The sequence below is a fragment of the Molothrus ater genome, chromosome 13, assembly GCF_012460135.2.
Source record: "Molothrus ater isolate BHLD 08-10-18 breed brown headed cowbird chromosome 13, BPBGC_Mater_1.1, whole genome shotgun sequence".
Lineage (NCBI taxonomy): Eukaryota > Metazoa > Chordata > Aves > Passeriformes > Icteridae > Molothrus > Molothrus ater.
In genome coordinates this window covers 17,372,164-17,392,500 of record NC_050490.2, presented here as the reverse complement: position 1 = coordinate 17,392,500, position 20,337 = coordinate 17,372,164, and the positions used below count along the sequence as shown (strand labels likewise).

Here is a 20,337-nt window from a genome sequence, read left to right as displayed (position 1 = left end):
CCGCCGCCGCGCCCCATTGGCCGCCGGGCTGACGGCGGCCCCGCCCCGCGGCCCCGCCCCGCTGCCGTAAAGCCGCGGAGGAGTGGGGGGGCGGCTTTGCGACAAGGGGCGGCGGTGGTTCCGGCGCTGTGACGGAGCGGAGTTTGGGCCTCGCGGTCCGCCGGGGACGGGTGAGTGGCGAGAGTTGCCTGGTAGCGGCCGTCGGGCAGTAGGGTGGGGACGGGCCCGGGCGCTCCGCGGCTCGGGGTGACTAAGCGAGGCCGCGGGTGTGCGGGCCGGGGGAATGAGAGGCGTGGCCTGGAGCGAAAGAGGCGGATCCGCATCAGGAGGGGCGGGGCTGATGCGATATGGGCGTGGCTTGATTTGTACGGGGGCGGGGCCTTGGAGAAGGATGCGGTGGCCGGAGGGGCTGAGGGGGGAGCGCCCGGGCTCAGGGCGCTGAGGGAGAAACGGGCGGGTGAAGGAAGGGGTCGCCGAGTGGGTGCGGGGGCTTGGGGTCTCTGCGCTGTGCGGATGCCGGGCTGGGAAGCCGCGCTGGTGGAGGGGTGGGAGGCCTCAGACCGGCAGGCCGGGGCTGTGGGGGCTCTGGAGGAGCGGCGGCTCCGTGCTCGCTCTGTCACCCTGAGTGTCGCGGTTCCGATGAGCTCCCAGCGCTGCCAGGGCCGGTCAGGCTGGTCCGGGTCCGCTCCTGCCGGCGGGGACTGAGGGCGCTCGGCAGCACTGCAGCCAAAGCGTCCGGCGTGCTGAGGTGCCACAGTGAACAGGGATTGCACTGCTCGTCTTGTTTGCAAAGTCTGGAAGGAAATGACACGAATTTAGAGGCGTTTACAGTGTTTCAGCACTGAGCAGGAGCTTATTTATTGCGAGATGAGCCTACCCAGTCATTGCCAGTACAAGGAGTCCAAAGTCTTTTTTATTCCTTAAATGCTATGATCATTTCATTATCCAGAGACTTCAGATTCATAGCCAAAAGTCACGGACTGAGGTTTCATTTAGCTTTATCAGATTTCATTTTTTAATGAAAATAGGATGGGGTTTTAGATATTTTTTTCTAGAAAAAAGGGCCTTTAAGGTCAGCCCATCCACCCCCTGCCATGGCAGGGACACCATCCCCTGTCCCAGGCTGCTCCAAGCCCTGTCCAGCCTGGCCTTGGACACTCCCAGGATCCAGGGGCAGCCACAGCTGCTCTGGGCACCTGTGCCAGGGCCTGCCCACCCTCGCAGGGAACAATTTCTTCCTAATTTGACTGAACTAACATTGTTGATAGCACGTTTTCCTTTTTTTTTTTTTTTAACTACCACAAATGGCTTATATTGACACACAATAACTCAGAGATATAAGTGAAGAGGCATAAGTTTCTTCCCTCATTCTGTTTGCAGCTCCACTTGACTTTGGTTTTCATTTTAAAGCATTATTAATCGTGAAAGTAACATGCAAACCCCCTTTTTCTGGTTTCTTACTTTCTGAGTAGTTTTTCTTTTTTTCTTTATGTGATTAGTCTATATATAAGGTTTTTAGAACTGTTCCCTGTTGTTTTTGCAGGAGTCTGGCTCTGTGAGGCGTTGCCTTAATTGGTTTTTAGATGCTGTCGTGAGTAACTCAGATAAATAATACAAATAAGGGTTGGAGCTTGTCACCTGCTTCCCTTTACTCTTCAGCTTTGAGCTTTTCACTCTCGTGCTGTGTCTGAAACAAATTTAGTCCTTGTCTGATATTTTCTCCCTCTTTGAAGTAAATGCCTTCAAAATAAGCCCCCTCACTTTTCATTTCCTTCAATGGCTTACGTTTGTGCACTGTTGTCATGTGTGAGTGAGACGTATCTTAGAGATGCTTTTGTAAAGTTTGCAAATTAATGGTGGAACACAAATGTGTTCTGGGAGGATCCAGGAAGGCACAGCCAGCATCGTGTGGTGGAGGTGAAATCCCACAGTGGGTGCCCTAGAAAAGTTCTGACTCTCTTCTGCCTTAACCACCTTGCTGGATCGTGTGAATTTGTGCATGAGGTCCCTTCATCTACCACATAAGGTGATAATTCAAGCTGATCTTGAAAACAGGAGTAAATGTGTTGAGATGATTTTACTTTATTAGGTATTCATTTAGGATAAAATAAAGCTCAAGGATGGGAACAATAGCTATATAAAATATTCAGAGTGATTTCTGAAAAAATTTTATGAGGTTTCAGGTCATAAATTTCCACCTCAAGTAGAATTCTGAGAAGATTCTGCAAATGAAGAGGGAATTTATTGCCTGAAATACCAGATTTATTCTTAACATCCAGCAAAATGTGGAGTATGGGAAAGGATGGGGGAAGGGTTCTTGCATCTGTCAGGTAAGGAACATGCTGTAACATTTTGGAGTTTCCAGGTCAGCCCTTGCTGAATGTGTCTTTAAAAATACCACACCAGAGGGAATTGTAGATTCCTCCTGCAGGCAACTTCATGCTCTCAAATTTTAGTTTCTTTTCTGAAGGAACTGCTTCCTGATGGTGGGAGAAGTGATGAGGCAGGATAGCACATCTTGGGCTGCCTCTAATCCTTTGTGCCTTTGGGAAGCCATTTTGTCAATGCATGCTTCAGTTGCAATGAAAAAATCAGGTTGTAAAAATGAAGGTGTAATTTTCAATGTTTGATGTTGTTTTTAAAACTTGCGAAGATTATAAGCTAGAACAGAAATGCCTCATATATTGAGTTTTACAATTTCACTTGTTTTCTAATATTCTGCTAAAAAAAGTAGTAATTTAAAATATTTTATCTGATGACAAATACAGGTAAAACTGATACATAGATGGGAAGATCTTTAGAATTTCTTACTGGTTGGAAGGCTGAACTGTTTTCTTCCTTTGGTAAGAAAGGGAAAATGTACTATTTAAATAAAAGCCAACTACAGGTGGATGGCTGCAAGAATATGCCTGGAATTCTACCTGGTTGATTATGCTACACTTAGAAATGGGAATCCAAAAAGTATGCAAAGTATGAAAAAAGTATGAGAATTCCTATAATCAACTTTAGTTCCACTCCTAACTTCACCATAGATAAAGGTCATGAGTTTGTTGGTTAAATTAAAAGAGATCTGGCTAGAGAGCATGTTAAAAGTGCTCTAAGAAGATAAATATTACAGATGAGCATCATGCTTAATGTAGGTGAAAAAGAAACCCTGATATTTTTAAGGGTTTGTTGTTGTTTTGTTTTTGGGGGTTTTTTTTCCTGAGAAGATGAGGTATCTATTTGGCCATTTACATACTGCACAGAAAATTGTGAGGGCTTTGGTGCTCACACTTGATGCAGAGATTTGAATTCTTAGTAGCTCTTAATCTTAAGCTGTAGCAAATCTTCCAGTGCTGTGATTGAAAGATATCTTCCATTGACATGGGGATAAAGAATTTTTTTTTTACCTTTCCTGAATATGTTTAAGAAATTTTACACTCAGATTTTAAATTATTCTTTAATTTTCAGCTCCTTAATTGCTGTGCCCTTGAGGTCAGCCCACCCTGAGCCTGTGTGCAGCAGAAGTCAAGACTTGTCCTTCCTTTGGCTTCCATTTTTTTGAGAGTTGTTTCCAGTTCCAGCCTCAGTGGAGTAATGAGCATTTCCAGTTCAGAAGAAAATTTGCAGCTGAAATTTGATGCCTGTATTTGGAGGCATCTATCACAAAAGAGTTTAGGTTCTAGTAGTTTTAGCAATGTGTAGAGAAGGCTTTAATCCAAGTTCTCATATCTTTAGAAGTAGCCCCTAATAACAATCATCTTTGGGTTTGTTAATTCCAGCTAATGAACTTTGGTGTTGGTAATATAATAGTGGAGCTGGGAACTTCTTCCCAGCATGGTAGTTCTTCATTTTAATGTCTCACTGAGACGGTTTTGTGCAGCTGAATTTGCATTTTCAAAACAAGTTTAATAATGGTAGCATTAACTCTAAGAATGTGTTGTTCCTTTGTATTTTCCAGTTGCTTGCAAGGTAACAGCAGAATGTTTTATTTATAGGTAACTTAGAAGAGAAGTGCCCAGTGGTGCTCCTGTTTCTCTTACTGGATGAAAGTGACCTGGAAGCTGATTTGCAGTGAACAATCAGTGAAGCCACACAGGATTTTGTGGAGTATTTCATGATCTCATCATGAAGATCTCTCTCCTGCAGCAGATGTATAAGGACGTTCTGGCAGGCGTTCCCCTAGCAAGGGAAAGCCATCATTATTCCTCTTTAATTAATCTGTGTGTTGAGCAGCCACCAGGAGGAGATGGATCCTGTCATCAGCAGCATCTGCCATCTACTGCTGGTGGCACTGGGAGCCATCAGGACGCTGATATGTCAGATGTTGTCCCTGCAACAGATGATTTATCCAACAGCTTTGCAAACATGAGCTCCTCGTTCTGCCCACGGGAGGTGACGCTGCTCCAGCTCACCTTGATCAAAATGATGGTGGCCAAAGCAGAGTCCCAGGAAATTGAACTCCACGTGAGACAGAAGTACTGTGAAATCTTTGTTCTTCTTCTGAAGGAGGCAAAAATTGACTCAAAATTGGTAAATCCTGAAAGATATTTTTAGGAAAGCAGGAAAAATAAATAGGGATGTGCTTTAGATATTTTTCCTTTTTTATCTGTCTCCAGATTCACCTGCTGGGTTCTGATGATCGGCTGTTATCTCACATGGCCTCACAAAGTTTGGCATCTCTTGTGTATTTCCAGCTGAAGGAAGAGGTGAGTGTGGCATCACTTCAAAGCTCAAAAAATGGCTTAGTGAACCTGTGCCTGCAGGTTGTTCCATTTGACTCCACAGCCAAGTTTGTATTTTCTGAGAAACTTTGTCAACTGTGTTAGGAGGAGCCTGGAGTGTGGAAAGAAAGGAGATCTGATGTGCAACAGAAGTATAGAGTGTCTTTATATATAAAAATCTGGAATTTTATGAAACTCATTTAAGGTAAAATGGCTGTAGATGACAATCTCTTTAAGGTTACAATACAGATATTAAAAAAGCCATGATCTAGACTATCAGTATTTTTACAGTACCTTGGTATCTGTTGGGTGATGCAGTAGATAAAACTAAATAATAACCTCTTGGAAGTTAATAACATGCTTTGGTGTATGCTCTTGTTTGAATAACCCAGTTACTTGAGGTTTTTTTTAATTTGCTGTACATTTAGTGAATATGTATTGCAGTCTCCATAGTAGCATCCTGAACACAGATTTATTTTGTAATTATGTTTGTAATATTTCTCACCAAGTAGTCTGGAAATTACGAGTTCAGATCTGATCTGTCTACAGAATTATCTGATTTTGGGTAGGTCACATGGCATTAGGAGGTTTGGTTTTCCCTTTTTGGAACATACAGATAATTTCTATTGCATGCATATGTTGCTTCATGTTTGTAATTAAAGACCTAATTAATGGCCCAGGACAGACGTTGTTTCTACCTGCGTTTTGTCTGTGCCTACATTTCAACCTTTTTAATATACAATTTGAAATCATTGTATTATGATTTCATGTAATTTGCATAACAACTGAGGAGCATACGTGATTGGGTTTGGAATTCTTTTTCTTAGGACGCTGTGAATGTGCCGTGGCTGAGCTTTAGCCTGGCCGCGCTGCTGGGATTCCCCGGGAGCGCGGGGGTGGCCGATTGCCTGTGGACTCTGGCGGCGATTCTCAAGGAGACGCTGAAGGACGCGCCCGTAGCCCGAGCAGGTAGCGGCGGTGCCGCCAGGAGGAGCAGCTCACCCGGAATTCCTCGGGAGTAGTTCGGCTCCAGGACGCCCCTGCCCTTGCTTTCATAGGGGGTGACCCAGTGCTGTTCAAATGTAGCGGTTTGAACATATTTATATTCTGAAAGTAGTCACAACACCGATTAATTTCTCATTTACTGATTTATCTGTTACACCACAAGTCAATAATGTGCCTCTTGTTGCCGTAGGTGCTCTGAAGAAGCTGTTGGCGCCTCTTGATGCAGTGCTTGAAGGATTTTATAGTGCCATCCTGCTCCATCATTTTGACAGTCACCACTACACTTCACCTTATTCTGAAGCTACAAACAATCTGATCAGTTTTATAGATCTGCTTGAAGCACTTTTGGTTTCCAGAATTGAACTGGAATTACCTCTCAGGTGCCAGAGAATTTTATTTTTGAAAGTTTCTTATGTCCTCAATGTTATTAGCTCATCGATTCCTTATGTAATCAAGAAGAAATTCATTTTGCTCCTTAAAAAATGTGTCCTTTACAAGTCCAGAGAAGATGCTAAAAGTGGATCACTGTTCTTACAAACCCCATCTTTGTGTGAGGATATGCTTGCACTGAGTAATGTTGTTCTGCAGGTTGTGAGTTTGACTTGGCTTAATCAGATTCCACTCAGTGGGAAGTCCAGCTACTTTGGAAGCAGTGAAACTGCTCCTGGACATGAGTCTCAAGGTGCTTCTGACCAAACTGTTCTCAGAGCCTTAAGTCTGGTTGTGCTTAAAGCACTGGAATTCAAGATTCACAACTCTGCAACAGAAGCAGAAATCAAAGGTAACAGTCCATTTAAATTTTGTTCATTACGCAGCAAGAGTTTTAGAGCTTTCAGATTTTGTAGTCACAGCTCATTAAGACTGTAAATAGATTTCAGCTGAATTAGTGGTGGTGGGAGGGAGGAAGGAGAAGACCCGCCCAAGAAACTGCTGTTGCTGTGTCCTGCCTAATTAGTTGTCTCCTTGCATTTTATCAAATCCTTAGCCCTGCAATATGTTGGGCTTGAAACAGCTGCATTTGGGATTGAAATTTTTACCTGTTAAGAGCATTAAGCCAGCTTGACAACACCAGGCTCTTCTTCAGCTGGACAAGAAAAGAGTCCATAGCACAAGCATCTGCTCTGTTGAGGGTGGGGAACTGAAAGGAGCTGCAGGTAACACTCTTGTCTTTTCTAAGGTGGAGGTAGAACTTTAGACACCATTATGTATTTATTTTATTGAAGGTACAAGGCATTACTGTCAGCCAATGTCATTCCTGTAATGAGGGAAAACCAGCTGTGGTATAGAAAGGTAAATAAAAATAAGGAAGCTCCAAAGTAAGGCACAGGGAAATTGTGGGACACAGAATCACAGAAGGGCTTGGGTTAGAAGGGGCCTTAAAGATCATCCAGTTCCAACCCCTGCCATGCAGGGACACTTTCCATTAGACCAGCTTGCTCCAGGTCCTGTCCAACCTGGCCTGGACATCTCAGGAATGGGGCAGCCACAGCTTCTCTGGGGCCTGTGCCAGGTCCTCATTAGCCTCTCAGAGAAGAATTTCTTCCTAGTATCCAACCTAACCCTGCCCTCTGGCAGTGGGAAGCCATTCCCCCTTGTCCTCTCCTTCCAGGCCCTTGTCCAAAGTCCCTCTCCAGCTCTTTTGGAGCACCTTTAGGCCCTGGAAGGGGCTCTAAGGTCTCCCTGGAGCCTTCTGTTCTCCAGGTGAGCACCCCCAGCTCTCCCAGCCTGGCCCCAGAGCATCTCCATGGCCTCCTCTGGGCTGGCTCCAGCAGCTCCACATCCTCCTCATGTAAATGGCTGTGTTGTTCTTCACCCTGGCTGACATGTCTGGCCCTTCCAGTTCCCAGGTCTGAGCATTCCCCCCACAGCTGCTGCCTTGGGCTGCTTGCTTGCAGTGAGGGGCTGGCTGGGCAGGAGGAGGGCAGAGCTGCTGCTGTGCCAGGCTGGGCTGGGGCAGGAATAATATATGTACTGATCCTGTGGCCAAAAGTCATTTCTGTTTCTTTTTAAACAAGGGTGAAATTTTACAGCACTTTAAATACATGGAGGCGTTTTAGTAGAAGTTCTAGACATAAATATTATTTTGCTTTTTATATTCTATACTAGGTAGCAAGGCTAAAATCAATTTTTAATTCATCCGTGTGAAAGAGCTACAACTTCCATAAGACAGCTTGTGAAACTTTTTCCAGATTTTTGGAAGATGTTACATTTGTGATGTCAGTTGCATTCTTAAAGATTTTTAAGTATTTGTAAAGAATATTTTACTTGTGATCCACCTTCTGAAAACTGTGTAGAGACTGAGATTGTGTAAGAACAAGTGAAAAGAAAAAATGTAGGCTATATCCATTTTAGATATCTCTGAAAATTCTTTCTCAAAGGAACACATTCTTCTTTTCCAGATTCGTGACATAAAAATGAGGTGTTTGATTAGATTCAAACACCCCAACTGTCAAGAGGAATTTCAATCTGAAAAGAATGGTACTTCCTTATTTTAGTGAAATTACAGGAAGTGTTTAAAACAAGCACCTAAATGCTTTAATATGCTAATTTCCCTTCCAGGAAGCTGCTTGATCTTCCTGTCATTAACATGGATTAAGGTGGCTTAACTTCAATTAATTTCAATTTTGAGAATCATTTCCAGGTTTATAGGGAAGAGTTTCAGTCTGAGGAGTAACTATTAATAACAAAGATAATTTGATGTTCCTATTATTTGCTGGGAGGAAAAACAAATCTTAAAGTCAAATATTAAAGAAAATCATGTCGTGATGGTAAATAAAATTGATTTCAATGTTGCAGGAAAATTTTCTGTTTTCTAAACATTGACTGTGTGCTGGGTTACATCAAAAACTGCTCTCTAGTATCTCATTAGTATTGAAAGTGTAAATTTTTTGACTTAAGGGAAAGAGTCTCTGTCTAATGAATACAAAGTGATTTTCATGAGTAAGCTACTGCACTAAAACGGCAAGAACTAATCTATAAAATTTGATGCTGTGATAAATCAGTTGAGCTAAGGAAAGAACTGCATTCATGAACTGTTATGCACTGTTAATTTAAAAAATAAAGAGTGTGTGTTGTTTGCCAATAAAAATGTATAGCAAAGCTCGTGGTTAATTTTGTTTTCCAGGAGACTTTGAGAGCACCATGTCCCAGCTGCTGATGTTCTGGAGGAGTCATGGAAAGCCTTCCCCACAGTCTCATCCAGCTGGGCATCACTGTGAATGGCTCTCCTTGGTTTTCATGGAGCAAGATGATGACATGTGGGAAGCTGCTAAAGCTTTATTGCTCATCTATTTAAAACTTGATAGGTCAGTGTACCTTTTTATTTCTGACAGAACTGTGAAGAATTGTAACTTCAGGGAGGTTACTGTGACATTCCTATTGGTTGCTTTTTTTGGAAGGAAAATTATTTTTTGATAATTTAACCACCCCCCCCCCCCCAAACCTCAGGATGATGTAATGTGTGGTGTAAGAGCTGATAATTTAAGTATTTTTTGGGTGGAGATAGGAGTTGTGAAAGTTTCCTGCTAAATAATTTATCATATCCTGTAATTCAGGATAATTGACTTCATGTCTAAAATAGTGGTTACAGATAAAAAGCAAGATTGCTTTCTTACAACACTGAAGGTTTGACAAGAATGGGATATTAGAATTAAGCTTCAATAATTCAGGTACTTCTGGCTGAGTTTGTAAGGATTGGCCCTATGGGAATTCCAGCTACTTGATAAAAATGGCTCTTGCTAACAACTGAAAAGTGTTCTTCATGGATTTGTCCTGGATGTACAATGCTTCATTGTTGTTTAAATTACCATACAAGATATTATGCTGATTTATACAAGGCTCTCAAGCTTCAAGTGGGAAGATAATGCAAGTAACACCTTAGACACACACAATTCTCAGACACTTAACTACAAGTAGGCTCCTCTTCCAGTGTGTGTAACATTCTGAAAGTTAGCCTGAATTCAGGTTAACAAAACTATTCAAATAAGATTATTTCATATTTATATTAAAGTACAGCTGATGTGTTGGAAGTACCTTTGTTGACTGCAGAAGGTTTCCTAAGGCGTGCCCTTTAAGGCCTGCTTCAAGTGCTTTGGCTTCCTGAGCTGTCCCATCCCCTGGCCCCACCTGCCTTCATTCTTTCTCACTCTGATACAAAGACTTCTCTTTTTGTTCTTACTTTTTCACAAAATTAAAAAAAAAAGGCAAGAATTCATCTTACTGCTTTAAAAAAAAAAAAAAAAAAGGTAAATTTCCACTAAATTATTTCCTGGCTTACTTTTCAGGTTACGGCGTGGTGCTGCTGATAACCTAAGCCACAAAGAGGAGGAATCCTGGCAGTTCTGTGTGCATGCACGTGGATATAACCCACACTGTATCTTCTTTTTTTTTCTGGAAAAGATTGCATTTGATTCCGCAGTACTTCTAGATTTTCTGATTTCGTCAGAAACTTGCTTTCTGGAGTACTTGGTCAGGTACTTGAAGCTTCTTGGGAAGGAGTGGCATCACTTTGTCGATGTCTGTAACCATTTCGATACCAGGCACAGCGCTTTCCACCCACCCCACCGAGACAAGCAGAGCTGCGTGACTGGGGAGAGTTTGCAAAATGCTGTTTGTGCAGCAGAACCACGGACTGCGATGGCTCTGGCTGCTGCTCACAATTGCCCGGTGTTTACAGCACGGCAGGGTGATAATGAGGCTGCAGAGTGGAGCCGGTCTGACTCACTGACCGGCGCTGATAGCGCGTCCCTGCTCGGTTCTCTTCAAAGCCTGGTTAATTATGACAGCTCAGAGGACTCGGAGGTGGAATCAGATGGAAAAGAGTGTTTGGTAAACACAAAGCAATTGCCCTCAAACAATGAGGGTGAGGTGAGGAGGAGGGAAACAGGTTGCAGCTGCAGAGATGATGACCGGAATCCACGCACCTCTGAAGTGTCGCCTCCGAAACCGAAGGGATCTCCTACCTCATCCTGTTGGACTCGTATGGCATCTCCAGATAACATTGCTCCCCTAAGAGTAATGCTTTACAAATCAACAAAGTGTTTGGAAGAGCTGCAGGAAGCTATTTCGAGGTTGCAGAGAAGAAATCTTTTCCCATATAATCCATCTGCATTGTTGAAACTGCTGAGCCACGTTGAGAGGATGAGTAAATCCATGAATCCACAATAATCCCAAGTGTCCTTGTGGGTTTTTTTAACGAGTTCACCAGGGAATATTTCCATGAGATTAATGACTTGTTGCCTCATGCCTCTTGCACTAGTCAGTGCATTTAACCTCTGGCAGGGTGAACATGGATTTGGTTGGAACCTTAAAATCTGGAATTGCATCCAGTGATGTGATCCATGACCTGAGGGTCCTAAGCTCATTCATGGTGTGTATGTCAATGTACAGTGTAGAGGGATGAGTTGTTGGATATTCAACTTTTTGTAATAAATAACTCATGTGAAAGCATTTCAAAAATATATGCTAAAGTATTGTCAACTATACTCAATGTCATTCTATTTTTAGTTCATTGCCAGATTAGTGGTGGTTCATGGACTCAGGGCAAAGTTAATGCAATGCTTGACTGCTTAGAAGTTGGGCCAAATAATATAGCTGGGGACAGTTTACTGTTCATCCTGTGTGTTCTGCATTGGTGCGTTGCTCAAAGTGGACCTTCTGGTGTCTAAATTCATTTAATTAAAAGAAAAAGTAGATGTGAAATTAAAGGATATATTGTCTACGGAAAATTTTAGTTGAGCATTATATCTTTAACTAAGATTAGGTGATGCAGAAGTGACATTTCAACAGAATTTTTTGCATCCATCATGCATTTCCTATAAATATAGGATGTATATTTAATAAATCAGAAAGAGAATTAGAGAATAAGTGACTCCAGTGCAGTGAGAAAGGATATTGAAGGTGTTAAATTATTATACTTCTATCTTTTATTAGATGTAATTTGAATAACCAGAAGAGTGAGTGTCTGAGAGTTTGCCTGGGGGAGTGAGTTCAGAGCAGGATCCAAGGCAGTTGCTCTTAGCAGGAAAGCACCTGATGCTGCTTCATTTAACCTGCAGCTTGTAATGATCTGCCAAGGGTTAGGCACTGGGAAAGTACTGACAACAGGAGCACTGGGAAAACCTCAGACCTCTTCAGAACCGTGGGAAGCAGCTTTCCTGTTAGGATCTGCTCTTGAAGGTAAGTGCTCTGTTCTGACTGAGAACAAGTAAGTGCTCTCTTCCCTTTGAATAGAAATTTAGTGTTAAATTTAAATAGAGACTGAGCTGAGGTGAGCAGTCTCTGGAGCAGGTTGCTGACCTTCAATTCTCTGTGGCCATCTTCTAGATTAGTCTTTAGCCCTGACTGGTGAATCAATGCAACTGGGAGAGGAAGAAAACTGGATGTAGTGTATGGGATCCTTTAGCTGGCAGTTCCAGTGCTCTGCAGTGCTCCTGGAATGGTATGAGTGCACAGACAGGGAGGTTTGGACCTCAGTCTTACCCCTCCAGGATGACAGCAGTATTTTAGGCAGGAAGGAGTGATCCTCTTCAGTGGCATGAGAAGCTCTGGGTGTTTGCTGTACCATGGTTTCTTGCTAAGACAGCTGTTGTGCAGAGGGGTGGGTGGGAATGTCAAGGAATGGAAACCTTTCCATTCATGCCTGCAGTTGCTGTAGTTAAGAGCCAACCCTGGAGTTGTCCAGGGCAGCAACATGCCTGGCTTCTCTTTGTTTGAGCCCAGTTGTGCTGTAGCTGCTGAGTTGCTCATTTCTGTCAGGACTAAAATCCCTCTGGGCGTGTTCAGAGCTGCAGCTCCAGACAACTTGGGAACTTTTTCAGTTCAAACACAGGAAGTGCCATGGGCATGGTGGTTGAGCAAGAGTTTCTCAAGTTCACAATTTTCAAAGTAGGTAGGTGCTTATATTTCAGTGAAGTCCTTTCCACTATCCTCACTCCTTTTCTAATCTAGACTTTGCTGGCTAGTTTATTTTAATTGAGTAATTCTGTTTACACTGAACATAAGATTCAGTGTAAAATATTGTTCAGCATTTCTTGATCTACACTTTGCCAGTTGGAAGTGTCTAAATTGCAGCAATATCTCTGACACTGATATGATAAGCTGAGTGGGAAAGGGAGAATGGTGTGATAATTTTGGATAAGTCCTAGGCTTATTTGTCAGTGATTACTACAACTATATAAGCTTTTATAAAGAGTTTAGACATGTCAGGACAGTGTGTAGAATGTAGCAAGAAATGTTGGTGTCCTGATTTTTTTAAATACAGCAAATCCAGTTGCAGTCCAATTGTATTTAATTCTTACAGGCTTGAGGCTGATTGTGTGCCCACCTGGTTATTAGAAATATTAGAAGTTATGTTTCCCTTCTCAGAAAGCCATTGTTTTAATTTTTAGAATGTTTTAGTTGTAAAAGTGGGTAAACATAATTTGTATCTGGCAACTAGATACCTTAATGTGTTGATATTTTACCATTTATGACCTGAGATGGAGTTAAATTGATGAGTCAGGGATTTTTTATTGCTCACAAATTGGGTGAACCATGAAGGTGGATTGGACTTCTTTGGCTGTATTGAGAAAGCCAACCACAAAAAAGCACCTTGCTAAAGAATTTGTGTTTTAATCAATTGGTGAGTGTAGAAAGTGATTTGGTTACATTTTGGCTGGGTTTTTTCAATGATATAAAGTTTTCAGGCACAGCTGTTATTTCATGTCCTAGAACAAATTAATTTTTATTCAGCTGCAGAACCTGTTACCAGTGTTAAGTTAGAACTTGGGAATTGGATCAATGTGCCTTACCTCTGGATATTGATAGCTGTCAGCTTTTCTTGTATTATTTCAAAGCAAGACAGAACAATCAGGTGACCTGTGTGGACAAAGTTTTCTATCTGAGGACTCCTCCTGAAGTGTTCAGTTGGCCATTGATGCAGTTGTTTGGTGGAGTTTACCTTCAACATCAATAGAATAAGTTAAGCTTTAATGAGGTAAGCAGTTAGCACTAGAAGTTGCTTACAGGATGTGCTTTTTAAAAAGAGCATTTTTTAACTTTTTAACTCAATGTTTGTAGAGCTTGATTGAAGCTACAACTGAATCCAGGTGGTTCCACAATTGTGGCTCCTCAAACTGGATTTTCTCCAATATTTTTATGGCTGCTTTTCATTCTGCTTTTAAGACTCGTAGTACAGGTTTTAATCCTGTAGTACAAGAATAAAAACCAACCTTGGGAACCTCCATACCTGCAGTACCCTTGTTGAGCTGGGAATAGGGAGCCTTGGTTGTTCCCTGGTTTATCACTGTAGGATAAGCTTTGTTTGTACTTCTTCCAGAGTCAGTCTGGGATGGTTTCTGAAGTCAGCATCAGAGATTTATCACAGTGTCAGTAGGAGTGAATATATTGTGGTCATAACAATGTTACTTCAGTGTGTTTTCCCTTAGAGTTAGCCTAATGAGTTTGTAAATTCTTGCTGTATTTTGTTCAACCCTTCTGGGCTGCCTGGTTCACTCTGGAGCCTTGTTGGAAGCCAGCAGTGTGTCAGAATGGATGGCAGCAGTCTTTTACTGTCCCTGCCTCCACAGCAGGAATGGGCCAGGACTTCATTGAGAAACATCTCAGGGATTTAAGCTTTTCTAAGTAATTATCTTCTTAACTGTTGTGTAAATGAGTTTATTGCTGATAGCTGACAGAGATGCCCTTTAATACACCAGCTGGCTTGGTGCTGGCTCCAATTACATCATGAATGGAAGGAATAAAATATATTTGATGGTAAAAATTTTCATGGAGAATTACAATATCCTTAGTCATTTCTGATTCCTACTGTCCCTGTACTGCAAAACATGAATTTTGCCAGTCAGCAGTGTCCTTTTAGGGGGGATATTTGGAAAAAATGTGAATTGTTGGAAAAAAGTAGCACACACAACCTCAACAGTGAGCACTGCTGAATGGTGGCTTCCTTAAAGTTTGTAGGGAAGGTTTGCAGGCCCATATTCTGAAATTGTCAGGAATTGTAGCTGCTAATTGGAGTTAGCCAGGTATCTACCCCATCTCATCCTAGTTCTTGAGAGTTAAAAATTAATATTTTCTGTGGAACTTCTTAAATGCCCTTAGCATTTGAGGAAGTAATAGCCACGTATTAATACATGAATAATAATTTGAAGTCTGTTTTGCAAAGGAATGTATATTGATTAAGTAAACAAGACAAATGACAAAATCCTATGTCCATATTTCTTTCCTTGCTGGAAAGGAAAAAGCTTTATTCTCAAGTGTCACCTTCCAGGGTTTGTCAGATCTTGGAGTAACTTTGTCTCTACAGATCTTTCATAGTTCTTTCACGCAGGGATTTAACTGAAACAGAAATTAATACTTTCTGGACATTTACCTCTAGTACTTGGCTTCCTTGATAATATTTATATTCTTCAAGAAATTTGTGCCTTTCTGCTGACGCCATTACAGCTACTGTGAAAATTAGGCAATGACCCATTAAGCAGCAAATACCAAACTCAACCAAATTTTTTAAGAAGTTATTTATCTCCTCTAGGGAGAATCCGGTACTTGGTCACCTTCAACAGAGCATTGGTCCCTCTAAAGGTGGGTTTCTTTACCTCAGCTAAAATCACTGACCAGTGTGCTGCCACTATTTTCTGTACAATTATTTACAATAATTTTCTTTACGATTGTTTACAGTTATTTTCTGTAATTGTCACTTAGAGCTGATGCATAAGTGGGAATTGCCGAGTGTGAAGCATCAAAGGAATTATCTTTGTTTCACCAAGCAAATGCTCATATCTTATGTTTTTTGTGGGTGATTAAAGATTGATGCTCCAAGAGTCTCCCAGCAACGTAATCAAACAATGTTTGCAGCATTGTCTTACGTGCAAGTGTTACAAATTGTTGGAGTTTATTTTCATACTGTTGTTAAACCAATGCTTCCAGCCCCAAGGATTCATTATTTTTTTGAATCCTATGTTATTCTTATGTTGTTGGAAATGGGTTAAGAAATTCTAAGTTGATTGGATTAATTGTTAAATCTCTTATTGCTGCAGCCAGAAGATTGAGTGAATTCTTCTAGATTTTCAGATAGTGGCAGCATAGGAGTGTTGAGTGAATTGGCAGTGCTGTAGGTGGAGAGGAAAACGTGACTTTTGCCTTTGCAAATGTACTGGAACAAACTTGGTGACAGTTCCTTATATAGATAAGCAGTTATATTTGACTTTTCTGGTGTTTTAACAGAAAAGAGACTTCGACAAGTATGGACAAGTTGATGCTAAATCAAGGGAAAGGAAAAAAAGCCCTCTCACCAAGATAATTTAAAGACAAAACAATTAGGATTTTGCATAAGGAATGTCACAACCAACTGGAGCAGAACTTCAGCAAATCACATCTCTGTGCCCCTGCATAGGAGAGGATTCTTAATTCCTGTCCAGGAGGCTGATTGATACAGGGTGTGTTCAGTATTTGAATGGAATACAGCCAAGGGCTTGTAAGGGAGCATAATTATGGTTTTCCTGGCCTTGGTGGTTGAGTGTGTGAGAGAAGTTGGTTGCAAGGCAGTCCCCAGGTAAGGTCTTTTCCTGGAGCCTTTTTTCCTAAGGCATATCCAAAGCCTGTGGCAGGGTGGATCAGCAGCAGAGGGAGTTCCTTCCCTGCACTGACTTTATCCTTCCACTACTGCTCCTGATATCCTCCCTTCACCCACTTCATCCAAGTCATCTTCCTCCTATTGCTAAAGCTCAGATGCTCAAAGTAATGAATTTTCTTTCTGGCTAAAATTCACCGAGTTCTGAAACAACAATTTCAGAAGATTTAATTGATTTGAAGATTTCAGCCCGTGTGTTCAAATTTTCCTCATTTGTACCTGCAATGGCAGTTGTGGATGATAAATATCTATTGCATTAATGGTTGCTGCATTCAAGATCAGGTATCTAGTCTTTATTTATGACAGATGGCATTACTAATTAATTAGTAACGAGCCTCTCCTTAGTGAACCTTTCCCTGTAAGGATCTGGATTATGAATCAGGTCATACTAGGAGCAAACATCTTGAGGAAAAAGCTTTCTGAGAGATTTGGGACTTTTTCATTCCTTTGGTGTAAGGGAAGGCTGGCATATTAGAAGATGTGAATTCCTGTGAAAAGAAGGATCTTGGCTTTTAAACTACAGATTACAAGGTTTTGAATATGATATTGTGACACATGACTTGGAATGATTAATTTTCAGGCTCTTGTTGATTCTTGAGGCACAGAAAGTACAGGAATGTCAAGGTTTTTTACTTTAATCTTGAAGGAATTCCTGATGGCAAGGAGATAGGCTTCACTGGTGGTGAAGAGAGAATTCAGAGTGCAAATGATTATTAGATCAAATTGATTCTTACTTTTCCTCCATGTATACATATGACTGAGATTTGTTTAACACTCTACCACTGAGATAATCAGTTAGCAAAAATGGTTAGGTACTAACAGACAGTATATCTAAAACATTTATTTTTGGTTCCCTGCATTCATTCCAGGATATTTTTTTACACATATATTAAGGGAAACAAAAGAAACCCTTAGGGGTTTTTGGGATTGTTTTGATGTTTCTTCTCCCTCTGCAGGTACCACCACATATACTTCTGATTCTAGAAGCTTGAGATTTAATACAAGTCTCAAAGATTTGCCAGGAGGGTTTTCTGTAGTGAGAAAGTTTACTAATACTGTAAACTCTCTTATGTAACTGCTTGGAACCTCGGCTGGAAGCTCACACCCACTGTGTGGATAAACAGTAATTTATTACATGAATTCAGCTGACTGGAAAAGAGGGACATTTTGTAACATTTTCTGAAAGAAGCAAATTTTTCTTACTTTGTTGGAATACTTTTTTTACTGAGAACTTATACATAGTTCCCAGTGATATGTAAAATAATTGGGTAAAATACATGTCTCCATTATCTAGCTATATTTAGTTATATTAAAATGTCCAATGAATGAGTAGATATTGTGCTGCAAGTAAGGAATAGTAGCACTTAAACTTTTAAATTTTTATTTTCTCAGTGAGACATGCAGACTAAGGTATTTTTTTTTGTTTGATTTTTTTTTTTTCCCCCCAGCATTCAAATTTAAGACTCCTGCAGGATAAGCCCTATGGAGGTGCAGGGATAATTGTAAGGTCAGTGGGCACTTTAATCAAGGGGGTATGATTAGCTTGTTACTTACCACAGAATATCTTTAATCTTGTAATAGTATCCTATCTAGGTGGTGCTAGCCTAACAAATGCTGCTCAAAAAGGGTAACACATGTAAAAACATGTGTTCCTTTTTTATTTTTGTAGCAGTCCCATGTTTGCTCCAGTCAACCAAACTTTTTTTTTCTTTTTTTTTGCAATTTGTTGTAACACTGAAGAAATTGTGGTTTTAAGCATAAGAAAGATGTTGGTGCCAATTAACCTCTTCCATTCCTGGCCCAGCATAGGTCAAGTGATGTATGAATCAGCTTGCTCTAGGCTTTCCTAATTGGCAGAGAGTTCCTAAATCTTCTGCTTGGTTCACAGCAGTGGTTCATTCAGATGTGGGAAAGTTTAGAGATATTTAAAGCAGCAGCCAAGCCATAATCTTTTCTGAAATACCCTTTCATGTTTAATGTTTCTCTGGTGCATCGGGTTATTGAATAGTGCTCCCAGTTTCATGGAAGGACCAAAGACTTGTAGTAGCTGCAAGATAGAATACCTAAAATTAAAGAAATGCCATAGGAAGAAACCCACGTTTTTCTCACAAGGAGTTATAAATGAAGATGTTGCAAATATTGCCTGGGTCCCATCTTCTTTCATGGCAGGCTTACAGATCCAGATGAAAGTTTCACTATGCTCCAAAGGAGCTGTGGGAAGGAAGGCCTGCAGGAGGGAGCCTCTCCACTGTTATTCCCACAGATGCCTTCTGTGCTTTGAGAACTCTTGGAGCCCCAAAGCACTGATGGCTGGGGGCCTTACCAGTTACTATTCTGTTTCTTCATTCTTGTGCTCTCCCACAGCCATCTGCTCCTGCCTTCCTTCTGACAGAGGGCTGGCTGAGATGGAGCTTTGGCTCAACTCTGGCAAGTCTGGTCTCATTTCCTGGGCTGCTGTTTGCTGACTGCAAGCAGGAAGAAAAGGCTAATAAAAGGTTCTTTGCTCCTGGCTTCTCTGTGAGCTTCTCTTCTCCACATTAACGTGTCCACCAGAATGCAAATAATGCCAATACTTCTGAAGGCTGTTGTTATTTGAAACTGGGGAGAGCTGCTGAGGAATGACTTTCAGCTTGATTCCTTAGTCATGGAATTAAAAAAGAAATTAAACAGTCAGATAGGTTAAGTAAAACTGCCATGTTTATATGGTATCTCTAACCAAACACACGCTCAGTGCGTGCTTTCTTCTGCTTTAGGAATTTCAGAAATTCCATTTTTGATCTTCTGAGGAACTGGAACACTTGTTGTAGAACATTCAGTTGATTGAGGCTGGAAGTACTGCTGAGAGTGCTCAATAGGAGCAGAAACCTTTCTCTAACTTTATTCAAAAGCCCACACTTCATCTAAAAGCTGTCAGGGTGAAGTGATGTTTTTGGTGCTCCCTTTTCTGCACCCTCAGCAGGCTCAGCATCCTCCCGTGTGCGTGGAGCAATTCACAGCCAGACCAATTCTCATCGTGCAACAGAGGCCACGTGACTTCAAACATTTCTTCATCTGCTGTGTTGAAAGGAGCAGGGAAGGCACTGGCACTGCTGCTGCTGCCGAGTTTCACGGGTGATGTGGATGACATCAGGATTGCCTTCAGTCAGAAATCTTGAAGTGCAGCTTTGCTGGGTGGGTCTCAGAAGAATTTGAAAGGGTTCTGGCGATAGGGCGTGTTTACCTCGGTCAGAGTAGTGAGTGTGATGCCTCTTCCCTGCTAATGTGCTTATGGTCTCTGACTGCAACATCAGAAAGGTAAGAGTTCCTTTTTCTGCCCTTTTTTCCTGGCCTGGTACATTTTGTTGGAGTTTTTCCCCCTCTCCTCACATCACCCTGTGTTCTGAATTGTCAGCATGTGCTTGGTCTCTAATGTTGTTTAATAAGGGAAGAGTAGAGTAACTCCCATGAGTAGTCCTCAGATAAAGAGTGGAATGACATCAGTGAGATTTTATACTTTGCCACTAAGTATTCCAACCTATGAGAACTGCTTCCTAGTGAAGGAAAAAATTAAAAAGACAATCCAGGTTACAGTAGTAGCTTCCCTTTCTACTTCTTGCACCATTATCCTGTTAAGTGCTTGTAACAGCACTTCTTTCTGAACTGGGAGGAAATTTTCTTAACAGGAATAAATACTAACTAAGGATATTGGTGTGATTATATAAGAGAAAAAAACCCTTGATTTTGAGTAGCTTGAAAAAGCTACTTCTAAATTTTTATGTAAAATGCTAAGAAAAAAAATCCTTTAAGAAATTCAGTTTAACAGAGGTTTGGTGGGTTTTTTTTTGTAAAACTTCTCTTTTGAAGCTCTGAAGAAGCTTGTGCTATAAATAACACCTGAACAAGCTGCTAGAGCGGGTTATTTCATAGTAATGCCCCAACATTCAGATGGAAGAACCCCAATCACATTGTTGCAATGTATCTCTATTTTTCACTACCTTCCTAGCTCAGCCTTTCAGCTGGCTG

General features: G+C 41.4%; 2 protein-coding genes across 5 annotated transcripts in view; both read left to right on the top strand.

Annotated features, from left to right (window-relative positions):
- The first annotated feature begins 101 nt into the window (after window positions 1-101).
- LINS1 (lines homolog 1) lies at window positions 102-11,194 on the top strand. Of its 4 annotated transcripts, none has more exons than XM_036389848.2 (7): window positions 102-170; window positions 3,981-4,515; window positions 4,602-4,691; window positions 5,534-5,675; window positions 5,902-6,492; window positions 8,836-9,016; window positions 9,995-11,194. In XM_036389848.2, the coding sequence occupies exons 2-7, from the start codon at window positions 4,111-4,113 to the stop codon at window positions 10,875-10,877; spliced, it is 2,292 nt and encodes a 763-aa protein (XP_036245741.1). In that variant the 5' UTR covers window positions 102-170; window positions 3,981-4,110; the 3' UTR covers window positions 10,878-11,194. The 4 variants fall into 4 exon arrangements, with proteins under 4 accessions (XP_036245741.1, XP_036245742.1, XP_054372237.1 ...); XM_036389849.2 differs by lacking the exon at window positions 102-170 and adding an exon at window positions 1,347-2,026; XM_054516262.1 differs by lacking the exons at window positions 102-170; window positions 5,902-6,492; window positions 8,836-9,016; window positions 9,995-11,194 and adding an exon at window positions 1,347-2,026 and having other exon boundaries at window positions 5,534-5,880.
- CERS3 (ceramide synthase 3) overlaps window positions 11,020-20,337 on the top strand; it is a 43,698-nt gene continuing 34,380 nt past the window's right edge. The window contains exons 1-2 of the mRNA XM_036389853.2: window positions 11,020-11,079; window positions 11,768-11,888. The gene's annotated coding sequence lies outside the window, so the exon portion shown is untranslated. The remainder of the gene's footprint in view (window positions 11,080-11,767; window positions 11,889-20,337) is intronic.

Excerpts from the sequence above, each read along its gene's own strand:
- LINS1 (XM_036389848.2), top strand. The coding sequence starts at position 4,111 with ATGAAGATCTCTCTCCTGCAGCAGATGTATAAGGACGTTCTGGCAGGC. Across the intron at positions 4,692-5,533 it reads ATTTCCAGCTGAAGGAAGAG|GACGCTGTGAATGTGCCGTG; the intron begins GTGAGTGTGGCA and ends TCTTTTTCTTAG. Across the intron at positions 9,017-9,994 it reads ATCTATTTAAAACTTGATAG|GTTACGGCGTGGTGCTGCTG; the intron begins GTCAGTGTACCT and ends CTTACTTTTCAG.